The sequence below is a fragment of the Copidosoma floridanum genome, unplaced genomic scaffold, assembly GCF_036245765.1.
Source record: "Copidosoma floridanum isolate Cflo_tuat_1 unplaced genomic scaffold, Cflo_Japanese_pri ptg000010l, whole genome shotgun sequence".
NCBI classification, from domain to species: Eukaryota; Metazoa; Arthropoda; class Insecta; order Hymenoptera; family Encyrtidae; genus Copidosoma; species Copidosoma floridanum.
Window position 1 is genome coordinate 993,103 of NW_028321887.1, and position 21,023 is coordinate 1,014,125.

The following is a 21,023-nucleotide window of genomic DNA, read 5'->3' on the forward strand; positions in this document are numbered from 1 at the left end:
ATTGTTCCTAAATGTAGAAAATCAGTATAATTATGACGATATAAAAGAGATGTGCATCAACACCACGAAAAATGAAGAAAATTGTGCCTACTTTAAAAACTGTGCTATACGCTTAGGAAATTTCAAAGAAGTCATATTTCCCAAATTTTTAGATAGTGATGACGAGGAGTGCGACTTCTGGAACTTCTCTAAAAATTTAAAGGGAAGCAATGGAAAGTTACGCATCTACATCTTCACCGATAAATCAGCGATTGTACAAGGGGATTCTCCATTACGTCCTAAAGAATCTTCTCCAAAAAATTGTGAGCGTCGTGAAGGTAATTACGACTTGAGTTTGTTGCATGGTTCAGTATGCAATAAAGAAAATTCAACGCAAACATTTGCAATTTTACAAGATACTAAGAAAGAAACTGAACACAATTGGCGTGATTTAATGAAAAATAATGTAAACTCAGTTGGGAAGAATAACAAAAGTGTAGTTGTGAATAACGATTTACATGTGGATGGAAATAAAATTGATCCAACGCCAAATTTTTCGGACAGTTCATCTCCTTTGAAGAATATTAGCAACTTATCCGTAAGACTAATAAAAGATAAGAGTGATATAACTTTTCTACAAAAAGTGCTTGGAGAAGGTGGCTTTGGTAAGGTGATATTAGGAAAATGGTCTCATACGGACGTGGCAGTAAAAATCGTAAGGAGGTCATTTAATCAAAAATATATTGAGCGTGAAATCGGTGTAATGAATATTATTCGTCACCCAAATTTAATCTCTCTGATGGGTGTATGTATCGATACAACACATTGTTATCTTGTACTTGAGTATTTTGAAAGTCGAAATTTGCGTGATATAATTTATAATAAAAGTATTGAAGACAAGTATTGTCTGTTAGATAATGACATACGGTTTATATGCAAACAAATGTGTACTGGTCTTGCTTACTTGCACGAGAGTAATATAATCCACAAAGACATCAAACCCGACAATATTCTCGTTAATACTGAATTATTAACAAAAATCTGCGATATGGGATTAAGTCGTTGGTCAGATATGACGTCGACTTTAACAACAACAGTTGGGCGGCGCGCCGTTGGAACTCCTGCGTATATGTCGCCGGAGTTGCTGCTGCTTGATCAGCGTTCGACAAAATCCTCCGATGTATGGGCGCTTTCGTGCGTTATTGTTGAATTGTACTTGAGAAAACCAGCATGGGAGGAGTGCATGATATATTACCTGGAAGAGGCTTTTAAAGTTAAAAAGAAACCAGATATCTCCGAAATATCAAAGCCTTTGAGAACAATTCTTGAGTCATCTTTTTCATATATTCCAGAAGCTAGGCCTTTCTGCACCGTCCTCTTAAAATATTTTTCAGAAGATAGTCGTTCTGATGTATCAAGTGATTAAAATTTCATTTCATATACTTTTGCAGCCATTTTCATGCGCTCTTTAATAATATTCTTATTTAATTTTTATAGTACGGCATAGTCATTACATTATAATTAAACATTTAAAGACTGCAGCCGTCTCAAGTTGTTTCATTGAGATTATTACAACTTAACTAGGTAACTATCGAAGAAACTTTGAAAAGGCGTATCATCGCCAAGTATTGCTAGTAGTATTACTATTTATTTTATTAAACAAAGTAAAATATTTTTGTGTAGATTGTCGTTGAAATACTGAATTAAATCGTATAGTCTATTTTTGTACATTGGTTTAAACTGTCTGGCTCGAAGCCAAAATATGTGATTAAAATTTAGTAGAAAGTACAGAACCATGTGCAATTAACTGTACCTGTATAAATGTACTAAAAGTTTAAGTGTTCTTTTACACCAAGTGTTATTTACCCCAATTACCAATGTCTTACATAGTACATAAGATGATTTTTGTAAATTTTATAAAATAAAACAAAACAATTGAAGTTTCTTTGAGTTTTTATTTGTAATTTGCGCTACAATGTAAGTAACAGTATTAACATGTTGTCAAACTGATACACAAAAACCATTGCCTGAAGATATAACTTGTTATTACTCATTATAAAATTCTCGATTACAGTAGTATCTAACAGAAAATTTCCAATAACCGTAAATATAGCTCTAGTGCCTCATCAACAGTACTTGGTGCCTTACACTTAACTTTTGCTTCAACCGCTTCTTTGAAAACCGGATCAACAAGCACAGGCTTTACCGTAACGTGATCCATTAATTCTTTTATAGTTTCAATGTCTACACTCTTTCTGTTATCGACTACATTTCGTTTCTCTGGTAAATTATATAATACAAATGGAATGCCTGCTACATTATTCCCGCGGTTTTGATTTCTTAGTCTATGCTCATTCCATAAATCTTTTGTTAATAACAATTCATCCTGAATTAATTTCCCAAAAGAGTATTGGAGACATTTTTTTTTTATTTCACTACCATCATACAAGTTTTGCTGCACTAAACATTTAAAAAAATTAATATAAAAATCTGCGGAGTGCTTCCTTACTTGAGCCCAAAAAGCTTCGATTCTTTGATTATGAACGCTCTTGCCTTTTATATAACTGTCATCGCCAGACAGTTCATCGTTATGCACTTTTCTAAAGCACTTTTGCAAAGTTTCTATTAGAGTATTTTCTGTTCCTCGATCTGATCGTATCAATGTAGGAATGCATTTATGCTTAAGAACGGATTTAAAAAAAAAATTAGCTGTAATTTTTGGGTCTTTATTGCTTGTGGATACTTCTAACCAAAGTATATACCGCAAATACCCATCAATACAACCATGTATTGCAAAGCCGAAGGGGTTGAGTTTATCATATCCGTCCAGGTGCCAAATAAAATTGGGACCTGGACTTTGATACTCACGACGCCTCAACCTGTGTGCTAGCCTATGTTCCAAACCATCAGGATCAAGAACTTGCATGAATTCATATACCGTTTCCCGTTTCACATTTAAATAATATTTTTTTTTTAATTTAGCCCACATGGCTCTGTAGCCTAAATTGTACCCTGCAGAGTGCAATTCATTTATCATTGAATACAAAACATCCTTAGGGTTACTTTCATCAATATTTTTTCTTTTCAATCCTAACTCACTCAAATTTCTTTTTAGTGTACTCAATGATATCGAAATATTATGTTTAACTCTAAGAAACATTAAAATTTCAGCATAAGTACAGTTTTTGTGATAATGGTTTAGAATTAAATCTATCATTTTGGCAGTCTATATGCGCACCGATCACTTCAAATTTCAAATTGCTAGGTCCTTATCGACGTATACTAAAAAAATATATATTTGTAGATGAAAGGTTGTTTTTACTCCGAAGAATACAAATGTTCATTATAATATGAAAAAAACGTCTATATCAAAGCATTGGAAAGAATTTGCTAGCTAGTGTTGGCTCAATTTTTTAAGCTCTCATTGCTGACGTATCAAAGCCCATCACAGGCTGAAGTATTCCTTCGGCTCAGAATAAGCTGCTGTCAAAATGGCATGGATCTCTATAAAGACAAAATTTAGTCAAATAATACAGAACCATCATAGATGGAATTGAAATATTTTAGTGAAGGGTTCTACACTATTTAACAATAATTTGAGAGACACTTACATAGGCTCAAGAATGCTTGTTGCTTTCCAAATAGAAAAGCTGCCCTGCACACAGGGCCTGTGGAACTTATTTTCTTTACCGATGAGATGTATCTCTAGCCTCGATCTTTCTCCTCTCATATCATCAAGTGCAGCGATGGCTGTCCGTATCAAAAGAAACTTTGGCAGGAGCAAAACCCCCTAGCAATATCAGACTGATGATGGCATCCCCACTTCTTTGACGAAGCAGATCTGCCAAAATAAACAAAAAACAAATAAAATACTAAGTGATAACACTGTCAGAGAACAGATAAAATATGATGAATACAGATACTATGTGTGGCTGTGTTTGTTTACAGTACCTGTATTTGTTCTTCATAGTTATAGAGAGTATAAGTCTATACATTTTACTTGTAAAATACTTTTTATAGCTTGAGAATCTGAACCGTTGAAAAACTTCTGCTGAGCTTCATAAGCCATCCAAGAGTATTAGATTAGGTGACGCAGTGCTCCTCGATCGTTTCACATTACTTCAATTGACTACTTTATTTTATCTACAAATAATTATAAATCCATGATAAATATGCAATGGTTAAAAAAAAATTTTTTCAATTTCACATGCATACATTTACATTTACATCAAACTATTGGACTTTCTCTTCAGTAATCATCGATATAATTGAGGCCGAGTAGGGAACAGTCAACGATTTCATCATTTAACGTTAATATTTTTTGGCAAATAGGCAAATAACTAATAGTTACCTTTTTTTTTTTTTAGAAATTCCACTTGTAACCATAACCTACAATCACGTTCATTCAACCTCCAACTTGTTGTACTACCGACTTGAGCAAAGTTAAGCGACACTTGCGCCACCACGGTTGGTGAGCCATACGGGCTTTCGTAGTAAACAGTATATACGTGCTGTACTACTGTACACCTAATATATGTATGTAGGTCAGCCGAGCAGTTTGCTTGTGCAGCCAGTCAGCTATTGTATATATATATATATATTAGGAACAAGACGTGATTCTTCTGCTCTGTTTTATCAAAAATGTGCAACTAAAGGAGTCGTGGGTTCGATTATCAGTTGGGGCACTCAGATTTTCTCTGATGGTCTTTTCCGGGATCTAATTTACGACACCAACTTAAGATTAAGGATTAGTTATAAGTTCTAACCCACAGTACCCTCAACTCAATGTAAATTCCCGTAGATATAAAAGCATTTAAGGACTTAATAAAGCTTACAAATAAATACACTACACAAGTAGGTATTTATTTAGAAAAAAAAAAAAAATGTGCAAATGCTAATTCGTTCCGCTCTTCGTTTTCAATAATTTAAAGATACTTTAAATTGCATTAAAGCTTTGGTGAATTTCAGCCAAAACATTTTTTTCTGCCTTGGCAGCTGTAAAAAACTGTGTCTTCTCACAAAAAATGTCTCGTGACCATGCCAATTAAGCGAGCTTCAAAGTAACATTTGTTAAATATGAGATGAAAATAATAATAATAATAATAATAATAATAATAATAATAATAATAATAATAATAATAATAATAATAATAATAATGGTCTTGAGAGATCTAAGTGGCCCAAACATGGTTAATTTCGAGTCAAAGTATGCAAAGATGGATCGACGCAGAAATGGAATATTTTTCTGATGGATTAAGACACTGTACAAAAACAGATGTTGCTTGAAAGTGATATTCTAATAAAAACAGCACTCCTGTTTTTCCTTCCAAGGGTGTAAAGAACAAGTTATGGTCACTTTCAGCATAAACAGATCTTCCTTGATCGACAGGTGTGAAATACTATATTCTCGTTCAAAACGTATTATTTCTCATGACCATCATGCCAATTAAGCGAGCTTAAATGTAAAATTTATTGAAAATTTTATCTAAATAATAATAATAATAATAATAATAATAATAATAATAATAATAATAATAATAATAGTAAGGGTCCTGAATAGTTAGAAAGATCTAAGTGAACTTGTAGAGGTGTGAGTAAAGGGGGTGCGCAAAATAATAAAAACTAGTATTACAAGATAAACAAAAAGTTTATTTAATAAAAACTGCCGACCGACGTAGAACACAACAGATACAATTCACAGACTTTACAGACTTATAACCGACTTATCAGACAAAGACAATGAATCTAGAAACGACGAGAGGTGTGGAAGGCACGGTGGCTTACACTGTACTGACTACAGGGCCCGCAAGTATCACCTTGCCTGTGGCGCTGTCTCACATACTATATATACAGCCTATTGAAAAGTCGTACATGCCAACACTTCCTCCCGACTTAAGATAGCTAAGTATATTAGACAAAAATTGTAATTTAAAATGGATAAATAGACAAATAAATGTGTGTTCTTGACTCGGCTCCACGGCTCTGGGAATGCACCCAAGTAATCCATGGCTCCTTTATCGCCTATCTGAAACAGAGACAACTTATTAGTTACCAGTCAGATTCGCAAAAGCTGTTCGCGATTCTGCTAGCAAATTTTTCATGGAGCTCGATCGGTAGAGGTTTTGTGAATATATCGGCCATCTGTTCTTTAGTATTCAGCCATCTGACGTTTACTCTACCATAATTTACACATTCTTTAACATAATGCTCATGAATTTCTGTCATATGTCTTAATTTACCACTGCCTATAATTTTAGCATTTTGCTCAGCTGCCTTATTGTCGCACCATAGATCTGCCGGACACAAAGTATTATTCAGTATGATTTTAATCGAATTATCAACTGCCATCATTTCTCTACATGCTTCACTGAGCGACACATACTCTGCCTGACATGTTGACAAAGACACATACGTTTGTTTGTGAGTTCTCCATGCCACTGAGTCTCCAAAGATTTTAATTACGTAACCGCTTGTGGTTAGAGACCCTTTACAGTCGCCAAAACTGGCATCGGAGAATGCTTCCAGCCCTTGCTGCCTTCCACAATATCTTAGACCATAAGATTTGGTCCCTGCCAGATACCGAAACACTCTTTTAACCATATTCCAGTCTTCGTTAGTCGGACTTATTTGATGCCTACTCAGCACATTCCCTGCATAGCTTATATCCGGACGTACAGTATTGGCAGCATATAATAAGCTCCCAACAGCCTCCCGGTAGGGAACGCTTTCAGTCGATCTGGACTCATTCAAGTCAATCTGCCTTTCTGATTGCTCTCTTTGTTTTCTTTGTTGATTTAACACGTGACCTGTGACCATAGGAGTTTTCACTGGCTTAGAATCATCAAACCCAAACTTTTTAAGTATCTTATTTATGTAATTGGTCTGGGTTAAAGTTAGAACTTGGTTTTCTCTGTCTCTTCTGACTTCAATGCCTAAAAACGATTTAACTTCTCCTAGGTCAGTCATTTCAAACTCACTTTGCAGTCTTTCCTTCACAGACTTCAATTTGCCAGAATCATTACTTGCTATAAGCATGTCATCAACATAGAGAACCAATATCAGGATTTTGTCTGCCTCATGCCAAGTAAACAGGCAAGGTTCCAAGATATGAGATCTCAGACCTATTTTCGTTGCTGCCTCAGAGAATCTTTCATGCCAATTTTTCGGACTGACTTTAAGGCCGTAGAGGGCTCTCTGAAGCTTGCATACCTTGCTTTGTTTTTCCAGATCGGAACAGACCAAACCTTCTGGTAACTCCATATATATCTCGTCGTCAAGAGTACCATTTAAAAATGCCGTTTTAACGTCAAGCTGACATGTATCTAAATTTAATTTATTGATTACAGCCAAAGCAGTCCTTATTAAAGTCAGTCTTGACACCGGGGCGTAAGTCTCCGTAAGATCATACTCATTTTTATCTTTAAAACCCCGTATTACCAGCCGTGCTTTGTGTTTCTCACATCCTTGAGCATCTACCTTTTTCTTAAGAACCCATCGAGAATCGATGATATTCGGACGTTTACCATTTACCAGTCCTGCAGGTCTGTTTACCAACTTCCAGACTTGATTCTTTGCCATTGAGTCAAGTTCTTCTTGGATGGCTTGATTCCAGCCTTCTTTATCCACAGCCTTCATTGCTTCTTTATATGAAGCTGGATCTTTATTTATTTCTGCCAGCAAAGAGTGGTAAACTAGATCTTCCGCATAAATGGCATTATTTCCTGACGTTTCAGTATCACCGTTCTTAAAAATTAGGTCTTTTGTTAATTCTTCCCCGAGAGCTAAGCCCGCAAAGCTGACGTCCTTTACACGACTTTCTTAAACCAAGTTGGCCTCCATTGTTTCTATCAGCCTTTTCGGCCTTCCTCTTTTCCGTTGTACCACCGGGGGCGCTTCCTCCGATGACACTGTCTCTTCTCTTTCCTTTTCAAATTTTAAAAACCACTCGTCTAATTTAATATTTACAGTCACAGTTTCCCAGTTTTTAATTGAATTTTTACCAAAAACGTCTCCATACACAAAACGCTCGTTAAATCTGACGTCCCGACTTTCATAAAACTTTCCTTCGTCCGGACAAAGCAGACGATACCCTGTCGGCGTGTATCCTACCATAACTGCTCGTTTCCCTTTTGCATGGAATTTAGTTTCAGTGTTTCTCTGAACTCTCAAATACGCGATGCAGCCGAATCTTTTCATCTGACTTAGGTCTGTCCTTTTATTCGGAGCCAGCTTCATTAAAGGGATTTCCATGTTATTTGAGCGATGCGGAGTACGATTGTACGCAAATACAGCTGCGTTTAGTGCCAAGTCCCACATGTTTTCCGGGAGTCCCGAATCACATATCAGAGCTTGGACTTTCATTTGAATTGTTTTGTTCAGCCTTTCTGACGTGCCATTATGTTCAGGGGTATCCGGACAACTCAGTTGGAGTTCAGCTCCAAGGTCATTTAATATTTTTCGCACGGAGCCTCCCGTGTACTCGGTACCCTGATCAGACCTCAGATAACACACTTTAGCTTCAAACCCAAGAAGATTTCTACAGCCTTTAACAAAATTATCTAAACATTCACCCGTATCACTTTTGTTTTTCATCGGGTAAGCAATTGCAAATTTGGAATAATCATCAATAAATACCGAAACAAATCTGTATCTTTTTGGGTAAGAGGGTGGACTAATAATTCCCATTGTATCTGAATGAATTATTTGTAGAGGTTGGGATGCTCGTTCGCGTACCGAAGGGAAAGGCAGTTTTTGGGATTTTGTTCTTAAACACACATCACAAGTCTTAATCACATCATCAAATATGGCTTCTTTCAGACTTTTTACTTCCGGATAGTTTTTCTGCAGTTCCCTTAGATACCCCAACGAAGCATGGCCCAGTCTGACATGCCACAGCATGGCCCCGTTGTTATCTTTGAATTTTTTATAATTTTCGCTAAACGGAATTTGAATGTCTTTTATTTCTTCGGTCAGGACTTTTCCGACTTCATGAAATTTTCTGTCATTTATTAAAAATACATCTTCAAAACTGTCATTATTTAACTTACCGACCGAGCTCTCTGAATTTTCCGACGTATTATTTAATTTTATATCTGCAGTTGAATTTTCAGGAATAGTGTGTGTTTTTGACTCAGCCGTCAAGACTTTTATTCTTTTGTTGTCCGACTTAACAAATTCAACCTTCCAATAGGGTTTTTCATATATTCCCGATATCCAGACATTTTCCGTATTAGGATCGAAAATACTAATCTCCTTGTCATCTAAATAGATTGACAAGCCCATATCAGCAAATTTCCGAAGCGACAATAAATTCCCGATCAAGTCGCGAGCACACACCACTCCCTGCAACTCAACGTCGTTATTGCAATTTTTAAGCAGCAAATTTCCCACTCCCTCCGTTTTCAAGTCTGCGGATCAGTTTGAGTTTGCACATTTTATTTTACCAATTTTGTTTCTGTCAATATTTGTAAATAATTTTTCTGACTTCGCAAAATGATCAGTAGCTCCCGAATCAGCGATAAATTTAATTTTATTTTCTCCATCCGATTCTGAATTATTTACCCAACCTGCAGAACTTGAAATCAGAGTATTGGGGGGCTCGATCAACGTCAGAGACTCACCTTTATTTGACCCTGAAGCATCTCGTTTTCCCTTCGTCTCCCGGCCCTGGTCAGAAACTTTCTGCCTTTTGGGATCTTTTTCGTCCCTGACGTTGCTAGAGTCCCTTTTCTGCCCAAAGTTTCGGGAATTGGAGCGGCCTCGGCCACTGCCACGGCCACCGCCGCGGCCACCTCGATTCCCTCGACTTCTACGGCCCTGCCTTTTAAAATCCCATGAATCAGACTTATTTTGCTCACCACATCTCGGGCTGCTTCTCTTGTGAGCCGGGATGTCATACACGAACGTGCCACACGTGTAACACTTCTTGAGTCCGGTACCTGCCTTCGGACACTTGTCAGCCATGTGGTCCCAGTCATCACAGTTGAAGCAACGGAGACGGTCCTGGGGCCAAGAGGCAGTCAAAGCTGCCCTCGTGGGGCGACCTCCAGTGGCTTCTGCTAGGCCTTCTGACTCGACCTTTAACATGTATGACATGAGGTTTTCATATGTCATACCCTTTCCATCTCTGCTTTGCATTTTAAGCGTAAAGTCTGTCACCTGCACGCTAGGTACCGCTCCGATTACGGCAGTATAAAAAGCATCTCGCTTTTCTTCTTCAGAAAAGGGACCAGACGTACTTACAGTCTCATAATTTCTGACCAGTTCCTCAAATTTTTCTATGAATTTAGCAACGGATTCTTTCCCTTTGTAAAATTTAATTTCATGCAATTTTTTACGAATCGCGGCCGTTGTAAGGGGCATCTCCCCCTTTTTAAGTTCTTTCAGACTTTCTAATATTACAACCGGATCTTGCAGATGAAAAGTTCTTAAATGATATTTTTCTGTTACTCTATTTAATAAAATATCTCTGACTTTTAATTTGTCTTCTTTGATCATGTCTTCGTTAGTAAATTCCGTATTTTTAATCGAAGAATCAATGACATATAATAATCCTTTAGACCGGAGTTCAGACTTAAATTTATCGAGAGAAACTTCGAACTTCATATCTTTAGACAGATGGTAATTGTATATGTGTTGAGTATCACGGCCGAATTTATGTATTTGACTGATGGTTGTCGCGAGAAGTTCCGCGCTGCCTTTTGACAGATTTTCATTTTTTGTGTCATTCAAGAACATTTTCAATTTGTCTTGCAGACTCACCCGTCTTCTGTCGTTGCGAGGAGTTGATGACTGCAGGGGTGCCCCGGTTGACGATTGGGCCTCGGATGACTCGACCCTGTTCACCCGCTCGCCCAACCGGGACAACCTCTGGTCAAAATTGCGCATGACCATAAATATCTCCTCCCTTGTTCTCTCAGCCTCCTGCCTTTCTTCCTCTGCCTTCCTTGCCCGTTCTTCCTCTGCCTTTCTTGCCTCCTCGTTTGCTTTCTCCTGCCTTTCGATCATCTGACGCATCGCGGCCAACATTGAGTCGAACCTGGCCAGCATGGTGTTTTCTGAAAAATTTTCATTTTTCTGTTTATCTGCCATATGCAACTTCGTTTTGCTGACGTTTATCCATTTATATTTGTTTTCAATGGTTTGCACTTTCTTTATTTTAAGTTGGGTATTTTCCGGTGTGCGCGACGGGGAAGAGGGGGCTGCTTCGTGTACAGACTCATTTCCGCCTAATTTCTGCCAAAGATTTTCACTGTCTACATTTATCTCATCAAAGTTTCGGACTTCTGACATTTCGGACTTTTTCTCATCTGACATTTTAAACACATCGACCGACTTTTCAAATAACCCGGGTTTATCACGAGCAGGTTCCTCGCATTCCCCGTCTTCCCTGAATAGATTTTCTGGCAACGTCACTTTGCCTCCCTTTTTACAAAGGAATTCAACGATGTATTTGTAATCGTCACCGATCAGGTAATCTAAAACAAAAGACGGACATTGTTTTCAGGGAGTCAACTAGAAATCGACCGAACGCAAGCCGAATCTAGTCAACGTGGCCCGAAGCGTGTTCTCGTGCTCGAACACAAAGCACGATTGCACGCTGGGCACTCACACAGCCGCGCGCGACCGAACACAAGTCTAACGTGACTGTGCGAGTCACACGGAAAATAATTTCGTTTACACACCTTTGGCGGGAATATCCCTTTGCCCGACACATGCCATTATTCCCCTTTTATCCACCAACAAGATAGCAGCTTGTTGTCGCCCCTCTGACTTGACTTGGGATGAAATTCCCCGACATATTCTCGACAGAGCATCGATAGTTTGCTCGTCTAAAAGAAAATGTAAACTTTTAAAATATCAGCCTTTTCTGACTAAATCTGAAAACCGCCTTGAATATTTATTGCCTAGAGTTCAATCAATTAAAAACACCGGGAAAGGCCATATATAATTTTCTGCCAACACACGTTCAAACTTTCCCAGTTCAGACATTTATATTGTAACGCGCACACAACAGTCGAGGCGACAAGAACAAGAGACGCGAGAAAGCACGAAAACAAAACACAAACGGCCTCGTAATATGCCTTCAGTCAAAAAGCCTCGCGTCATCACGAGAGGGAGAGAGAGAGACCGAACTCTTTCCTCAGCTGCCTTATGTTGTCCCCCTCTCGATCCACCCCGCTCTTGCATGCGCGTGTCGCGCTACCGACGCCACGTGTTTTTTTGGAATCCCGCGCATTTCTCAGAATGCACAAGAAATCCCCTTTTTTTACCTGACGTCGTAGCGTCCAACCTAGGCATCACTTAAGAAAAAGACAAAGTGTTGACCTACCGCTGATCTCGGTTCCGGCGTCCAAATTTGCTCCCCTTTCCTCGACCGGCGTCGACAACGCCTGGTCGACAACGGACTCGGTCTGGTCACCAGGAGTCACTCTCTCGGCCGCTTCCTCGATCGGACTCTCCCGTCCATCTCTTGCTGTTTCAGCCCTTTCCGCCATCCTCCCTTTTATCACTTTCGCCCACACAAAACAAAGATCACGCGCGGTGGAAGCGAGTCTGGGGCCCGTAACCTGTAGAGGTGTGAGTAAAGGGGGTGCGCGAAATAATAAAAACTAGTATTACAAGATAAACAAAAAGTTTATTTAATAAAAACTGCCGACCGACGTAGAACACAACAGATACAATTCACAGACTTTACAGACTTATAACCGACTTATCAGACAAAGACAATGAATCTAGAAACGACGAGAGGTGTGGAAGGCACGGTGGCTTACACTGTACTGACTACAGGGCCCGCAAGTATCACCTTGCCTGTGGCGCTGTCTCACATACTATATATACAGCCTATTGAAAAGTCGTACATGCCAACAGAACTAAAGTTTGATTAATTAAAAATTAAAGTATGCAAAGATGGATGGACAGAATTCAAATTTATTTCTGAAGGATTATTTAGACACTGCACAAATACTGATATAGCTTGAAAACGAAAATGTCATGAAAAAAGCATTCCTGTTCTTTTGTTCAAGGGTTTAGAAAACAAGTTATGGTCACTTTTGGTAAGAGCATATTTTTTTTTCTTCGACAGCAGTGAAATACTATATTCTCGTTGAAAACGTATAACCTCTCTTGACCATGTCAATTAATCGAGTTTGAATGTAACATTTGTTGAGTATTTGATGAAAATAACAATAATAATAAGGGTCTAGAATGGTTAGAGAGATCTAAGTGGACCAAACTTGGTGTAATTCAAATCCAAATATGCGAAGATGGATCGACAGAAATGGAATTTTTTTCTGATGGTTTCAGACACTGTACAAATACAGATGTTGCTTGAAAATAATATTCTAATCAAATTAGCACTCCTGGTTTTTCCTTCAAGAGCCTTAAAAACTAATTATGGTCGCTTTTGGTAACAACATATTTTTCTTCCTCGACAGCTGTGAAATACTATCTTCTCGTTGAAAACGTATAATCTCTCTTGACCATGCCAACTAATCGAGCTTGAATGTAACATTTATTGAAGATTTTATCAAAATAATAATGATAATAAGGGTCTTGAATGGTTAGAAAGATCTAAGTGGACTAAAGTTGGATTAATTAAAAATTTAAGTATGCGAAGATGGACCAGAAATGAAAGTTTGTTCTGATGGATTTAGGGACTGTACGAATTCATATCTTGCTTGAAATTAATATTATAAATAAAATTAGTGGTTTTGTTTTTTTCCCAGGAAGCTCAGACAAGCAACAGACATTATTGCACTTGAATGGTAGATTGTATACTATTTGGGAAGTACGTAACTGTCAATAAGCTGCTGTGAAAGTTTATGTACTAAAGTAGTTGTGTACTCAATAGAAAAGTACATAATATGATGCAAAACGTGTGAATAAATAAATGTGTTTTCGATCATCTGAACTAATGAAACAAAACTTTTTGAAGCATCTCTAAATTATTTGTTTTGCTGTTTTACATTTGATTGAAAACTTATTTACATATTAATTACAGCTTTAACACAGACAACGCAGGTAGGTATTTTTATCATTCATAATAATTATATATGCATTGTAAATAAAAAAAAAAAAAAAAAAAACTGAAGCACAACTTTTTATAAATGCAACAATGCAATCAATGTTTATATTTTCTCAAACAGTCATTTCAAAAAATGTATATCACTTGCAATTTTCATATTCCATGTAAAGTGGAGAAAGTTTTGACTGTATGCACAAGAAAACCAGGAATAAACGTATTTTCAACGTATTTTAATTGAATAATTGAAAGTATTTTACAATTAATTGGGATTAAATAGTAGCTCTGACTTGCTCAAATTAATGTGTTTTGATAGTGCATAACCTCTATAGGTTATATCTGGATTACATATTATTACATCAGTTGAACTGATTATAGTTATACATGACGGTTCCATGATCAGTAAAAAAAAGGTCATAATAATCTTTACACTTACCTTTACGTCAAATAATAAACTATTTGCTGTAAACAACGATATAGCTCAGCTTCACTGCACCTTGTTTGACGTTCAGGTGCTTATGATTTTATCTATTGACAAAAATCAGTTACAAATGCATTTGAGCTTCACAATTTATCATTCACACACATTTTAGTTGAGAGAAATCATAAATAAGTAGTCGAAATAAGACACAAATAATTTTTTCTGTAGTATTATACTAATACTACCAAATATACCAAGTAGAATACCAATATTTTACATACTACACTCAGAATAACAACCCTGGCGTAGGGAGAAAATTAGGCAATTTATGCTGTAAGAAGGTCGCCTAAACTCTCCTTGAGGAGCATTGCGTGGTGAAAAAGCAGAATATATATCTACTGTACTAACAGTACTACCTACTACAGTAGGGGTTACGGTATGTATATGTATATTAAACGCTTTTGGATAGAAAACAACGATGAATAAATTTAGCAACTAATAAGGAAAATCCTTATAAGCAGATTATCGCTGCCATATTGAACACTGTTTAGTGATATACGATGTTTAATTTTTAGAAATATACAAGAAAATGATGATTAAATCTAATTTTTTTATTTTTACATGATTTTCACTATTGGGATTCCAAAAGGTCACGTGATTCTCGAAATATATACAGTCATAGGGGGAAAAATAACACAGGCCTTACGGGTGCAGTTCTATTTTTATTTTTTTTACGTGTTCAGCGATTGTAATACGATAAAAGCCTTTCAATAACATGTTTTTGAGGAGATGACAATAAGTTGGATATTTTTTTCCAACTCAATCAGTCTTTTGCAGCTTTAAACTTTCCTTTGAAAGTGCGAAAACGCACATTTAACCTGTACAAAGTTCTCTCGTTCCCGACTATATATAGGAAAACAAGCAGAGTTTTGGTAAGGTTAAATGTGCGTTTTCACACTTCCAGAAAGAAAAGAAAGTTTTAAGCTGCAAAAGACTAATTGAGTTGGAAAAAAATAGCTAACTTATTTTCATGTTTTCAAAAACATGTTATTGAAAGGCTTTCACCTCATTACAATCGTTGAACGTGTAAAAAAAATAAAAATAGAATAGCACTCATGAGGCCTGTGTTATTTGTCCCTTAAGTGACTATATATACCACGAGAGTCACGTACGTGACCTTCTGGAATCCCAATAGCTACAAACTCACAAATACTGTCTTTATGAAATTGTTCGTAATTCACTTGAAAAGCAGTCTAATGCTGGTTATTTGTTTCTCTTGTATTCGTACTCGTAGTACTTAATCATACTAAGTATATTAAGCTTAATTTTTTTTGTCAAAATTTTTTTCTTTTAGTCATTCATTTTTTGTTTAATGTACTTATAGATTGAAACGAATGAACAAACATAAACAAAAAAACGATCAATTAATGTAAGCGTATGTGTATATATACATATACATGTGTATGTGTATGTCAGTGTCACGTGTCACGTCCCGAAGGTCGAAGGTTATATAGTACATCCATATACGTATTCCATAATCAGCGCCTGGCCACAGCCTTTCAATAACCTCATTACAATACTGGCCAGGGACTGGTGTTCAGCTACGGCCGTCTAGTGGTAATTTCTTACCGGGCGAAAGTGGGTGATTACACTGATTACTGGGCGAAAGTCAGGCTAAGCTGCGCCCAAGTTAGCGCCGTATTACATATCTACCTGCGGACAGGCGGTCAGGGGTGTGTTCCAGTAACGCTCTCCGACAACTTACCGACAACTTAATTATGTCTTACAATATCTTGCGTCATGTTTAAGTTGTCGGTTAGTTGTCGGAGAGCGCTACTGGAACACACGGCAGGCTTGGTTCCTTGATTTGGATCATGCGTTTAAGCTGGGCTGCCTGCTTTCAATTTCTACTCGGGTTAAGAACATTTTGGAGTCTTTTTGTTCTAGACCAAGAGCTGAGGCTGAAGGGTGGTCAAAATTTTAACCAGCCGCCACTCTCTCCAGAATTAAGGAACCTTATGTTCCGTAGAGATCGGAAATATTTCAGTCATATTTCACTGTGGTAAAGAGTTATGTGGTAATTATGGTTGTACCACATAATCTTTTTTAGTGACCAGCCGCAACTTACTTCAATGAATAGAAAATAAAAAGTTGTTTACCAAACGTGTTATTTTTGGCAAGATTAGAATGCATCTTGTACCCGAAAATCGACCTTCAAAAAAATAGACCCCGTACCCGATCTTATTTATAACACTCATCTAAGATAATAGATGATTCGTTGTAGGTAACATTACAGATAAGAATACAATATCCATAATTTTGGAGGTCGATTTTCGGGTTCAAAATGCATTTTAATCTCGCCGCAAATTGCACTATCACGCTACAACTTTTTATTTTCTATCCACTGGTGTAAGTTGCGGCTGGTTAATAAAAAAGATTATATGGCACAACTATAATTACCACATAACTCTTTACCATAGTGAAATATGACCCAAATGTTTCGGATCTCTACGAATCATAAGGTTCTTCAATACTGATAAAAGTGGCGGCTGGCTAAAATTGTGACCACCCTTCGGCCTCAGCTCTTGGTCTATTCAATTCTTCTTTCAGTGCACCTAATTCGATCATGGACAAATCCAGAGCATTCCGTGCGTTCCGAGTTGCAGGGGCAAACAAAACTAAAGTGCTCTGAATAAGTTTCCCTGAGCTCGTCCGTGTTAGTCGAATGAATCTATTTTACATATAATTTAATGTTTCATTTATTTGTAAACTAAAACGTACGGTATTGTCGAAAAAAATTGTCGAGAACGCTTCGCATGTAGGACATTTGGGGATTTTCCGCCTTCAACTGAGCCATGTCTCTAAATAGGTATAGCATTGTTTCCTAATTGAAATTCAACTTTCTAACATGTAAGGAATTACCTCTGTAAGATTACAATTACAATTATTTGTTTGTTATTCTCCAGTTTATTGCCACAACCGACGCAAGTCGTGTGGGACAGAGAGGACGAAGCTAGGGAGGCAAAACTTCGTCAGAGGCCAGTGTCTGCATTGGTCAAGGCAGTGGTGAGTGCACCACCTTATGGACAAAGGAAAGGATGGGTGCCTCGAAATGAAGATGATTTTGGTGATGGAGGTGCGTTCCCGGAAATTCACGTAGCGCAGTTTCCCCTAAGCATGGGAGCAAAAGGCAAGGAGTCAACAAGCAATGCTCTGGCTGTGCAGCTTGACTCTCAGGGGAAAGTCAAATATGATCTCATTGCCAGGCAGGGCCACTCTAAGGATAAAATTGTTTATAGCAAATTGACAGACCTACTGCCATCTGAAATTTTGACCGAAGATGATCCAAGCTTGCAAAAGCCATCTGAAGAAGAGGCAGAAGATACAACAGAGAGAACCAAAAAAGCATTGGAGAAGATTATTGAATCTAAAATAGCTGCAGCCATGCCTGTCAGGAGGGCTGAAAAGCAAGCACCTGCACAATACATCAGGTACACACCCTCTCAGCAGGGTCAGTCTTTTAATTCTGGGGCCAAACAACGAGTTATAAGAATGGTAGAAGCACAAGTGGATCCTATGGAACCTCCTAAATTTAAAATCAACAAAAAGATTCCAAGGGGACCTCCATCACCACCTGCACCCGTAATGCACTCTCCAACCCGGAAAGTGACTGTTAAAGAACAAAGAGAGTGGAAAATTCCACCTTGCATTAGTAACTGGAAAAATGCAAAGGGTTACACTATCCCTTTGGATAAACGTTTGGCTGCAGATGGCAGGGGTCTCCAACAAGTCCATATCAATGAAAACTTTGCCAAATTGGCTGAAGCTCTTTATATTGCTGATAGGAAAGCAAGAGAGGCAGTTGAAATGAGAGCTCAATTAGAGAAAAAATTGGCACAAAAAGAAAAAGAGAAGAAGGAAGACCACTTAAGGCAGCTGGCTGAGAAAGCTCGTAACGAGAGGGCAGGGTTAAAAACTGCTGCCATGCTAGGTTTGTGTATATTTTTTTTATCAAGCCAAAAAAATCTTTTGATAAATATTAGAATGCATGTACAAATTTACGAAGTAAAAGAGTTTTTTTACATTTATTCATAAGTATCTCCTTTTCCATTTCTCCAATTTTAGACAAAAACGAAGAGATTCGGGAAAGAGATCAACTGAGGCAAGAGCGTCACAAGGATCGTGCGCGTGATCGCAACCTGGCACGGGCTGCTCCCGATAAGAGGAATCGTCTTCAGCGTGAAAGGGAGCGTGACATAAGTGAACAAATTGCTTTGGGTATGCCTGCCAAGAATATTAGCACTAGTGGGGATCAAGCGTTTGATCAACGATTATTTAACACGAGCAAGGGTATGGATAGTGGATATGGCCATGACGATGAATATAATGTTTATGACAAACCATGGAGGGATACAAACTCCTTAGCTAATCACATCTACAGACCCAATAAAAACTTGGATCAAGACAATTATGGTGAAGATTTGGAAAAACTCAAAAATACAAATAGGTACATTTTTTTACGGTTTATTCTTCAATTATTCTGTTAACTCAAGCTCTGAAAGAACAACAAATAATCTGGATAACTCTAAAAATATAATTGTTTTTTATGAACTTTACATTTTCTTAGATTTGTTCCTGATAAGGAATTTAGTGGTACTGACCGAACTGGGGCAGCCCGTTCAGGACCTGTCCAATTTGAAAAGGAAGAAGAAGATCCCTTTGGATTAGATCAATTCTTGAAACAGGCCAAAAGAGCCAGTAACACTGCATCAGCTACTAAACGAAAAGACGATCGTGACCCAAAGAAAGATGACAGAAGTGACAAACGACGAAAACACAATTAATTTTACCTCCACTTTTTTTTTTTTTGTAGTTAAGGTGAGAAATTGAATCAACCAATAGTATTTATAACTAAATACTGCAATATAATTTATCAAGCGAGAATAGTGTTAAGATTTGTTTCTTCAATATCTAAGGTCGTACTTTTGCCCAACAATTTTTTTTATTCATCAAATTTGTAAATATTATATGGTTTTGCTGACATTAACAAAAAATTAATAACTGTATAGAATAGTTTTAGAATAGTTTACAATAAGCCAACTTGTGTTATGTTTAACGACATTCTGCACATAGATTTGGATTATGTTATAAAACTTTTTGTCCAAAATATTATTTATTGCGTCAAATTTTTGAATTTCGTATACCTTCATAATAATTTTCTTTTACTACAGAAATTCAAGATAAAAATTCTGGAAAGAAAAAAGAGAAGAGCGTAGAGCCGCTTTCAAGACTCAAACATACATAACAATACCCATGTATACAATATAAATTTTTTTGTATGTGTGCGCTGTGTTTGTCGAGTTACTAGAGTAAGAGATCTACGGTTTTCACAAAAACTTACAGATACTGCAGAAAAAAAATTTATTCATACACAAGAAACTTAGACTTTTCAATATCCGTCTTCAGAAACAGCTGATTTTTAGTGCAACATTGTTAAAAAAATTTGGATAGTAGCGAAAATCACCAAATTTGATATCGCGTGAAAACTGTAAATCATACTTAAAAGTGGTTCAGACAAAAAATGTAGCTCTTAAAAAGACCTACAAGAAAAAAAAAATAAATAAAAACGGTTATTTCGTTCGTCCGCAAGAGTAAACGGGGCTTAAACCATTAGGTAATTGCTTTCAGCCCCACTGCAATGCTGATTTTTCGTTGCCTATTCATTGCTGTACTTGAAGATACACTCTAGACTCTAGACTCTGCTCAGAACTGATTCCCCAAACCATTTTGAAAAAAATAACATGCCGATACGCTTCGAAGTGCAAGTCAAATGTTTGCAGCTGCAGAAAACATGGGCTGAAATGCACTTCACTGGGCTCCAGCTGTCATGGAGAATCGTGCACAAACGAGGACGTTATCACAGCTGTGGTAGAAGACGATTTTATGCATTTCGATGAAACTATTGAGGAAGTACTCGCTGCCAGCTGCCACTAGAGCTGAAATAGATGGGTCAGAAGACCGATTGGAAATTGATGTGTATACTGAAGAAGAAGGAGAAGAACAAGAAATAGTAGATAGTTAAGGATGTTTTAAACAAAATTTTTTTTTAAATTAATGACAGGGATGTATGTATGCATGTCCAAATATGCAGAATGTCTCAAATGCAAATATATTGATGTATTTCTTTTTTACGCCCCACCCAACATTTTACAACGATTATTTCAACAATAGAATATAACTGTATGTGCACAATATAATAATAACAATGTATGTGATTTTATACAAGAAATGGGGAATTTTTTGCCCAATTGTAATTGTCAGATAAGTTTAAAGCATGAAAAACAATGTCTGCGTTCGCCGACAAATTCTAATTGTTAAATAAATAATTTGCAATAAATTTTTTAAAATCGACATTATGTTCAATGTTATTATTTTGACGAGCTACCCCAAATTAAAAAAAAAGGTTGCTCTACGACCTATGGTTCCGGAGATATCGCTAATTTTTTCGGCCGCTGCTGTTTTGAAGCTGATAGAAAGATCTCTGCGTGCCGCAAGAGTGCGGTTGTGACGTCATCACTCGAAAATCCGCCTTTATCGATT

At 37.2% G+C, this 21,023-nt stretch overlaps 2 protein-coding genes across 2 annotated transcripts; one reads left to right on the top strand and one right to left on the bottom strand.

The window, feature by feature from the left end:
• Positions 1-9,380: 9,380 nt before the first annotated feature.
• On the bottom strand, positions 9,381-11,028 carry LOC149375225 (uncharacterized). The gene is made up of 3 exons (XM_089589928.1): positions 10,741-11,028; positions 9,541-10,056; positions 9,381-9,386 (listed from the first exon to the last, which is right to left on the bottom strand). Exons 1-3 carry the CDS (start codon positions 11,026-11,028, stop codon positions 9,381-9,383), a joined length of 810 nt encoding a protein of 269 aa, XP_089446054.1.
• A 6,102-nt stretch (positions 11,029-17,130) lies between these two features.
• Bx42 (Puff-specific protein Bx42) lies at positions 17,131-20,774 on the top strand. The gene is made up of 4 exons (XM_014350546.2): positions 17,131-17,292; positions 17,390-18,414; positions 18,549-18,930; positions 19,051-20,774. Exons 1-4 carry the CDS (start codon positions 17,279-17,281, stop codon positions 19,265-19,267), a joined length of 1,638 nt encoding a protein of 545 aa, XP_014206032.2. The 5' UTR covers positions 17,131-17,278; the 3' UTR covers positions 19,268-20,774.
• Positions 20,775-21,023: the final 249 nt, after the last annotated feature.

Excerpts from the sequence above, each read along its gene's own strand:
- Bx42 (XM_014350546.2), top strand. Across the intron at positions 18,415-18,548 it reads AAAAACTGCTGCCATGCTAG|ACAAAAACGAAGAGATTCGG; the intron begins GTTTGTGTATAT and ends CTCCAATTTTAG. Across the intron at positions 18,931-19,050 it reads AAACTCAAAAATACAAATAG|ATTTGTTCCTGATAAGGAAT; the intron begins GTACATTTTTTT and ends ACATTTTCTTAG.
- LOC149375225 (XM_089589928.1), bottom strand. The coding sequence starts at position 11,028 with ATGCTGGCCAGGTTCGACTCAATGTTGGCCGCGATGCGTCAGATGATC. Across the intron at positions 10,057-10,740 it reads CTCGCAACGACAGAAGACGG|GTCGAGTCAGAAGGCCTAGC; the intron begins GTGAGTCTGCAA and ends TACATGTTAAAG.